Source organism: Crassostrea angulata, chromosome 5, assembly GCF_025612915.1.
Source record: "Crassostrea angulata isolate pt1a10 chromosome 5, ASM2561291v2, whole genome shotgun sequence".
Lineage (NCBI taxonomy): Eukaryota > Metazoa > Mollusca > Bivalvia > Ostreida > Ostreidae > Magallana > Magallana angulata.
Genome location: NC_069115.1, coordinates 56,042,656 through 56,052,275, shown reverse-complemented (window position 1 = coordinate 56,052,275; position 9,620 = coordinate 56,042,656). Strand labels below are relative to the sequence as shown.

General features: G+C 37.4%; 1 protein-coding gene across 1 annotated transcript; it reads right to left on the bottom strand.

The window, feature by feature from the left end:
- Positions 1-7,722: 7,722 nt before the first annotated feature.
- Positions 7,723-9,549, bottom strand: LOC128184384 (achaete-scute homolog 1-like). The gene is made up of 2 exons (XM_052853831.1): positions 8,792-9,549; positions 7,723-8,197 (listed from the first exon to the last, which is right to left on the bottom strand). Exon 1 carries the CDS (start codon positions 9,438-9,440, stop codon positions 8,820-8,822), a length of 621 nt encoding a protein of 206 aa, XP_052709791.1. The 5' UTR covers positions 9,441-9,549; the 3' UTR covers positions 7,723-8,197; positions 8,792-8,819.
- Positions 9,550-9,620: the final 71 nt, after the last annotated feature.

Genomic DNA, 9,620 nt, shown 5'->3' with positions numbered 1-9,620 from the left:
TATCCTTTTAATTCTTCTTAGTTGATCAGATTACTTCATTTTAATTGTTGCTATGTGTAAAGATGTAACAAATAACGGAGAATGTCGGGCAGATAACGTTAACAAGCGCACTAGCTCCTCTCGTCCCCAGCTTATTTCACCCGCTCTCTCACCTATACCTGATGTTCTTGAAGTCACCTTCTACGCGTCTTTTGTTTCCTTTCTTGCACATAGACATGATGCAAACCTCTCCACAAATGTTTTTCTCTTTCTTCGAACAACATGTTTTGCGAAATTAAAATTACATGTTTAGATAAATATTTACTCTTTAAAGAGAGGAATCAAACAATAAAATAATGTAAAAAAAAAAGTCGGGAAAATAAAACATGCTTAGAAATATATATCACAGATATGGAATGTGGCAACACTTAAAAAATAGAATGAGAAAAAAACTACATGTTTATAAAAAATGACCAGTTCGAAATATTGCAAAAGATATGCAACCAGGTAGTACTCTAAAAAGCAAACTTGTTGGCGACCGAGGAAAGGGTTTCAAAAAGTCCTTGGATGAAAAAGAAAAATGACGGTTAGATATGTGAGGGTGAGGCGGGGTGAGATGAGGGGGCGATGACCCTCACAGTTTCAGTGTGTTGGGACCAGGGCTGTATTTTGGGGGAACAAGATACCCTTCCGAACACCTGGACTTCTTTTTTTTAAGGACTCGGTTTTATATTTTAAGTGAGGACATCCGGTAAGCCCGATCAGAGTTCAAACTTCTTAAACATTTTGTAGAAATTGGCTCTTGACACACGTGTGTTAACGGAGTTCAAACATAACACGGAGTGACATTGCCTCGTAATGCTAGACGTTCATTACCATAATTTGTTTGCCGTTACAATACTGACAAAATACAACATATCGAACTCATAGGTGATCAGATCTACCATCTGTAAAATCAGGTATTCTTTATTACAAATTAAACAATTTAACAGCCGTTTAAGTCATATTATACTAAATTTTGTTTCTACTCATTAAGCTAATATTGGGGTCAACCATTTAAGGCATACAGACATGCATGGTCATGAATAACACATAGCTAAACACAAACGATTATGAAAATAAGTAGTAAACATGAGGTAAATAGAATCTTAAATACATCATTCATAATTGAATATTGAATATACGTAGATATATAGCTTGCAATACGTCCAGGACTCGGGCTTTGTGTTTACTCTTCTTACAGAAATAGTCGTCTGACTTGTAAGATATTGCAAAGCCGCATGTCTGATCATTGTGGCAAGATTTTTTTGTAAAGGTTTTAGGCGATTTGTCTTCATTCAGTTTTACTTTGGCATGCTATAAATTGGATTTACAATGGGTTGTCAGCGTTAAGAATGCGCAGAGCTATACAAGTCGCCACGACCTTTATTGCAATTGTACAAAACGTTTAAGAGATCAGAATGCAGTCTGAAGGTCCATTCGTAACTTCTGACAATAAAGAGCGCAGCCTTCGGGATTTTCTCACGGTTCTTGCTTCAGAAAACACTTCATAATAAACTGACCTTCTAAAAGAGTTCACGGAAGCGGATAGCACTGACCATAGACAACAGGTTTCCCGTAAAAATCTATGTATTCTGCTAAACTAAAGCACCATAATTCACATCCGGGCTATACTATATCCGCTTTATATTGTAAAGTGAAGCACTTCTCCTGAATCCTGTGACAGGACAAATTGTTTACCTTTACAAATTTCAACATAAAATAACAATTTTTCTTCGGAAAAAATCTACGACTCTCTATCCAGTCGAATCAAACCCAGTAATTCGAGTAGCCTTTTAATCTTGAAAGGTAGACTTTTGTAGAAAAAGCAAATCGTTTTCCCACACTGTTTGAAAATGAGATTTCAGTAGAAGAACCCGATACCTACATATAGGTAGGAACAAATCAGGGGACCGTAGGCGATAATTACGGGTGAACGGTACAATATTTATGACCCTGATTAGAAACCTTCAAACACTGCTGCAGACACGGGAAACCGACAGAAGCATGCATTGCGGCACAGGAAGAATGCAATACACATCACTGGGGATTTCAGTATTTTTTGGAATGAAAATCAAAGTTAGATAGATTTCCTCACATATGATAATTGCCGGGGAAGACTAGAATAGAGGAGCACAATGGTGTTATTGTTGCCAGACTTAGCAGTAATTTTGGACGTCTAATTTTGATGGTGCCCCGTAGTGAGCGGCCTTCGACTGACCCTACCACCGTGACAAACTCGGGTAGACCCACACCTATGTAGGACAAACAAGGGGGAGGGGATGTCACCTCCCTATACAAAGAACAGACACATAGTTTTGAACCGGGATTATCAGTATGGGTTCTATCTTGTTCATTTCTATACTTCTCTATTTTCTTTCTATCTCTCTATTAAGCGATTATACAGCAGTAAGACCAGGTCCGGGGATTCAGATTTTATCTGGAGATTGGGGGTCAGTTCTTTGAAGAAGAAGCCACTGATTTTTCAGGCCATCGATCTTAATAAAGTATTTCTGTACCCCTGTGATAAATCCCTTCACCCGTCTTGTGTGAAGACTTTTAATATCGACCCGTATCTTCCTTTTGCTACCTGGTCCAATGTCCAACAATCTACCTTCAATTAAAACCCTCATCGCCCCGTTCCGACTCAAAAGGATGGTCGCTTAATGACAAATTAAAAATACAATACCAATTTGTCGTCTCTGGGTGGTTTTTTGGGGGCTGCATTGTCCTTGGTGCCCTGATGTGATGGCCCTGACAGACAGTTAAACCGTTAGAAAGTCCGGATGAGGGAATTTGATCCGGCTGATGTGCATCATCAAACACACTAGAGACCAAGATTGACCAAGTTCATGCATTCTACGGGCTGAATAATCTCATATTGTGAATGGAGATTAGATAAAGATTAACTGAAAGCTGCATGCAAAAAGTCTTATTAATAATCATTCAACATTTCTAAACTTAGATATTTCAATTTAATGAAAATAAATTTAATACTTTTAATAATTCACTGAAGCGATGACGGGGACAGCGAGAGGTTATAGATAGTTTGTACAACTGCTAAGAAGACTCATCAGGCTGCTCTAATTTATATCTAAGGACGAATCATCCGTAAGGAGTATGTCAAGACTTCTATACTTATATAATCCGTAAATAATGATTCTGTCCCCTTTGGTTCGTCTTTTAATGAACATCGCGCACGGGGTGCTATTCTAGGTCGGGTGCGAACGTTAAACAGGTCCTGCTGCTAGCACTGCAGAGCGAGGTAGAGGCAGGAAGAGCTATTAGCGCCTCCTGACGGGAGACCGAAACCTTCATTACCAGGAATAATTGGAAACTAAAGTGACCTGTTCTAACTTCTACGGCGGAGGTCTGTAATGCGGTGCACATTAATCCGCAGGTTTTATTTGTATCATAAAAACTTGACACTTGGTTTGTTGAACTTGGTTTTAGAAAGGGTTAATAGACATGAATTAGATTTTCGTTGACACTTTGTTTGGAAAGTATAAAACGATAATAAATACGAAATGACAAGTGGCTTATATGAGATACGAAATTAGTCCTTCACTCAGAAACTTTCTCAATTATTCGGGGACCCGTATCCTTTTTACATTGGTCCCCAAAACCATGTACATAAATAAAAACTCGCATTGATACGGAATTAGGATAAAGGTGTTAGGGCCAAAATGAATTTAGCGAAATAGATGTATGAAATTTATGTATGAGTTTTAAGTGTTCGGTTGTAAAGGGGCTTTGATCCTATGTGATCGGGCTACCGCTTAATAAGAGACCGGTGATGGCCCGATAGAGCTAACTCGGTCGTTTCATCTCTCCAATCTTTGAAACGAACCCGGCCATCGACAAGTTTTTCAAAAATGTGATAATCCTTACTTTTTACGACCGAAGTTTTGTGTGGTCACCCGAGTCAATTAAGGCCTCGAGATGACAACATTTCGGGCTGATTTGTCACCGTGGGGCGTGAGAGTGCCGCATGGGCCGCCATTTACCCTCAGCCCGTCTCGCGTATTCACACTCTTACCCTGGCTTGGAACCATCGCCAGCTCTTAAGAGCCGGGAGTTTAAGACATATCGTTTTTCATTTCCGAAATCCTTTGAAATAAAGAGTCACAAATTGTCGAAGAATTCCCAATTTTGTCGTCTACTCGCGAAAGGCTGTCAATTTGTCGCGCCGCGATTTTGCTGACTGGATACCGGATGGGTTCGAATAAAAATTTGATGCTTTTCGCCGGGTTTCAGTGTGAACCGAACATTCAAACAAAACATTAAAGGAATATCACTTTAATGATTTCAAACTAAAAAAGTATTGACATAGTTCATATTTAACATTTATAACATATTTGACTATTTCTTTAAAAATAAAAAAAACAGAAAAAATAAAACATTTCGTTTATGGGAGAAAAAAGGACGGGGGCGCTGGGGGATAAGGGGGAATTAAATTTCACTCGATTTTCAAAACAGGCGGGTGTTGGTTCTTGCTTTAGTTTATTTTGACGTGAAATTAACACCGTGGATTTAGAATAATATAGCTGAAATAAGTTTTAAAGTTAGAGAAAGAAAGTAATCAATTTTTTATCAGAGAGCGGACTTGACTTTGTTTGCTGTAAGCAGTGTTCTAGCTAATTTGAATACAATTACACGTTTTCGGTGGTTCATTGTATTCTTTAATGTAATCTTTTGTCGACAAGAAGCTCGAATTTATAACACAAAAATCAATAGCAGATTTACTTGGGATAAAAACACCGAGAAGTTTCATACTCAACCCAAGCGCGTGGGCAATTTATTAAAGTTTTCTTGTTGATAATATTAGATCTCATAAATTCAGAACCCAGATAAAATCCGAAATACAGGGTTTTCTTGTAAAGAAAATTCTAAATTTCAAACCTGTTCTTGTTTATTATTCATGTACGTGTCTGATCTTAAAACCATTTATTTTTCCAACGGCGTCGTGCATTTATTCCATCGATTCTTGCGCGTGTGTCGCACGCGCCTTTCTCGTGCATTTTTTGACACGAGTAAACAAAAACTTAAGTCTGCGTGGTAACGGTAGCATTCGGCGAGGATAGAGGTGCATAGTGTTGTCGGGGCTGGGATTTAATAGAGATCCTGGCGGGGACGGTTTATTAGATTTCAAAGCTGACTATCGCGGGAGACGGAGCACTGATCGAGTGGTATCAAACAAATGAGATGGTTTCACTGTTCCGGTCTGTCAGCCATGGAGAATACACCGTGGTCTAGTTCAATACGTACGTCCAAAGTTCTGGCAAAAATTATCATAAAATTGACTTTGTTGAATTTAGTTCGTCCCACAAGGCGACAATATCCGCCGAAAGTTCTCTCTTTACATTCAGAATTAGAAGGAATAAAAATATCACAGGAAAATGGGTACAAATTAGGGATTTAAAGATGGAGTTCGTTTATTTTTTTTAAAGAGAACCGAAACATAAAAAAACCCGTCACGGATCTATTAAATACGAAATACTCGTGCAGGTTATAAATCTATAAAATGAGATAATGCAGCTTAACAGATGACATTTTATTAATTATACATTATTGTCTCTATGCTGGGCTGTATCGCCAAATATTAACAACTTTAGTGCATGTATAGATAATCTCGCAAGTCACCTTTCGTATCACTATGACCGCCGTCAAATAATGCGCAAAATTGTGAAAATTTTATCGAATGAAAAAGAGAGAACATCGTTGCATTCATCTTTATTTACGATTTTCTCACTATAAAATGTAGTTCTTTTATTTTGTGATTGAATTGATGACGCAGTGTCATTTGAAGCAAATCTATGATGATGCAGAGGAATAGTAAAGCCAGGATTCAAAGAAGAAACTGGTTTATTTTAAGTAAATAAAATTTACATAAACTGGGTATATTGCGATTAAACAAACACTTGAAAGCTTTAGATTCTAAAATAAATGACATAAATATGAAACAGTACAAACAAATATAAGTTCAAAAACTTTGTTCTTTTAAAATCAAAAAAAGTTATCAAAGGAACCGGAAAAGCCGAAATGTCGTCAGCCATTACGAGAAATAAGATGAAAGACGGAGTCGGTGACTGAATTGTTTTGATCTCCGGAGTCAACACAGAGAGCGACGACTTTGGTCGAGAGACAGCTATGTCCGCAAAGAAATATTAGAATTTAATCACAAAGAGCGAAATATAATAACTAGGGATGCACACAAGCAATAAACCTGATTATTTTCAATATACATCGCATTAACCGTGTCAATAAATAAGGTCGAACGTCTTCTGTAGTAGGCAAAGCGCTTTTCTTAAAAGATAATTTTCAGGATCAAATCGGGTAAAATTTTGATTTAAACAACTCACATCAAGTGTTCTGTGGTTGAGATAAAAGATAGGACCCCTTTGATCCCCTCGCCGGTCACCCGCTATACTAAATATGGAGGAGTTGAGGGTAGCTTCCTATAAACAGGCAATACAACCTTTGATTTTTTTTCTTTTGATAATGGACGTTCATCTATTCAGGGTTTTTTTTCGTGTGTTAAATCTAAAATAAATTTGAGGTTGTGGTTTTTAATTCGACTAATTTGAAATTTTTTAAGTATAAACACAGGTAAAAAAAATCAAAATGCATGTATTCTAAAGCAAAAGAGATTTGTACAATTTTTGTCAATCAACTATGTATGTTGATGCATTTTATATTTCAGTGTTGTCAAAAAACAATTCCTAAGAATTTGATGACGTCATTTAGAGGTGACGTTTGCCAAGCATAAATGGACACCAAGTTCCTAAGAGCGCCTCCCGGATATTGAATTTCACTCATCTGTAGGGATCATCGCGCGGGAATCTAACGACAGAACCCAAACAAAAAGTTCTTTTTCGATAATAACTCTTGATGACGAACGGGATGTGTCAGCGATATTGATTTCTCCCTCTCTACAAAAATAATGTTAATTTCCCGGTCGCCGGGGTTATGTTTTCTTATTCAAATTATATTAGAATGTGTCTATTTTATGCAAAATTTTCTGGCTAGAATTTATTAATTCAATAAATGAGGTCGTATAAATTAATTCTGTGATTGTTTGCAAATAAGCTCTCTAAATATGGTCCCTCGGTTATAACTTACATGTACATGGATGTTTGAATGATTCCATGACAATAAAATCATTTTTAACTTTACAGTGAAAATAAAGCAAAGTCTAAAATTGTTTTATCTGAAATCCGCAAACTAAATGGATGAATATACACGAGAGTAACTGTAGAATCACCTTATTTCTAGAATTCTATAATAAATGTTTTCATTTTCAATCAAAACTGCCAAGCAAGGGAATACAATTACAATTTCTTCTTTCAATAATTTTTCCCCATAAATTGTTGCAACGGATTTGGCTCGTTCGGGGGAAGAATTTGGCCATTGATAACTGTTAAAAATCTTAAAACCAAAAATTTAATAAATTTATGTTATAGTTTCGTATAAGTATTATTAAAACAAACGGTATACTTTAAATAATTTATAAGATTTATGTGAATTTAAAAAAAATCAAAATAGCATTTTTAGCTGGTCTATTTTCAGTTTGTGGTCACGGGACCAAGAACTCAAAACAGCAGGCAGTCTGGGTTACTTGCTGTTACCATAATCTTTGATCAGAGTTGCCTCGAGCTTTTATTTAGCATGCGGGTAACGAAACAGAAAAAAAGTTTGTTAATATTTCATAAGATTTATTTGCCATAATAAAAATGTCAAAAGACAAAAAATATGGAATGCATATTATAGTTTAAAACATCAACAATGTACAAAAATTTGCTATAGTATCGTGTAACATATACAGTGTCAATATATACAATTGCAGTAAAAAACATACAAAAAAACTGGATTAAAAATTCTTATAAATAACATGGAAAATAACAGGGAAGCACTTTGTGGCGAGGAGCGGTTAACACTCTTTGTAAGTAGAACACAGCGGGCGTAACAATAGACCACTTGGAATGGTTGATAAGTATGAACACAGTTTGTATATAAGTAAAATACATCAGAGATCAGTCAGTCAGTAAGTCCTTGAACACAGTAACAGGCAGCTCTTGTTTCGCAGAACGTCAGGTTGTTTCCATAGGAACATGATCCCGATTGGTTCTGTCATTGCACACATCTCCGTTGTCATGGTAATACAGGTTTAAATACAAATCTGCAAAAGAGATAATCATATTGGATTATTTTACGCCATTTTCTAGCAATAAACACAATTTAGCCCCGAACTGTAATAAATCAAGTTCAATGCACGCTTCTCTTCAGTTGCCACTGACCGCGCTACAGAGTCATGTAAACCTGTCTTAGGGCCATCAGAAAAATTGTAAAATCCATCCAAGCTAAAATAACGAATTCTTTTTCGAATCTTCTGATTTTAGTGACAGATGGCACATATTTTGCTATCAGAAAATTGGGCAATAATGGCGCAGCGAACCTTCCCGTGAACTGAAGGCGGAGGTGACACAAAATTTAAAATTTGTTCTATTCAGAGTCGTCTAAATATTTACATAAGGAACAACGGCTTTACCTGTAAAACACGAGACGAGAAGACAGTTACTTCTACGGCAAGAGCGCGCCGGCAGTGGCATATTATCTTGATTTTAAAGTGCTGTGCGATTTACTTCGGTTTATACCCAAGATATTAAAATCTTAAATGCAAATTAAATATTGATAAACATCGCCCGAATTTATGATAGGATTGATAAAAATCTTAGCGATTAAAGTGTATGAATATGAAATTTTATATGCATACCTAGAGAAAAAAAAAGTCTCCGATAAATTCAAGAGAACCAGGGACCGAGATCCGGAAGTTCCTCTTCCTCGGAACTCATGGACTCTGAGAAGGCGTCGGAAGACATACTGGGAGCCGGTGAGAGCTGGTCTCCGGAGTTTGTGTGGGAGAAATCGCTTTGTGATGGCGAAAACGCCGAAAAGTCAATAGTGTTGAAGGCAGCGGATGATGATGCACAATTTGTGTCCATATTCTCATCTTGAAGCACTGTTTGCAATTGTTTGATATATTCCACTGCCGCTCTCAATGTGTCAACTTTGCTCATCTTCTTATTTTTCTTTCCATTTGGAACATGTTCCCGAAGTGTTTCAAATCCTAGATTGACCATTTTCACTCTGTTTCTTTCCCTTTCATTCCGCCTTGCCACGGCAGCAGGTTGTGGTCTCGGTAAAATGTTATGTAGACCCTGTGAATCTGTCCTTCTCTTGCAGCGCAAAGCCTCTGGTTCTTTCGATAAAACATTGTCCGGTTTCTTCAATATTCTCTTTGCTGGAGCTTCCGTTGGTAGCGTCGCCCTCACTAATATGTATGGACCCGTTGTCATTTGGATCCCATTGCTCGTTGATGTAGATAAAGTATGTAATGGCACCAAACTCAGTGTGGTTGTCATTGCGATGTCTCTGATACTTCGTCGCGCGACCGTCGTGTGGAGCTGGCGTACTTCTTAGCTCGCGACCATGGAGGAGTGATATCAGACGTTTGGGACAACACCTGTCAGGCGTCGGCTTAAATACTAAGCCAGCCCCAAGAAGCTCCACCCACCCCGTGCCTGAGTGCCTCATTTACAGAT

Coding starts and splice junctions, on each gene's coding strand:
- LOC128184384 (XM_052853831.1), bottom strand. CDS start 9,440: ATGACAACCACACTGAGTTTGGTGCCATTACATACTTTATCTACATCA.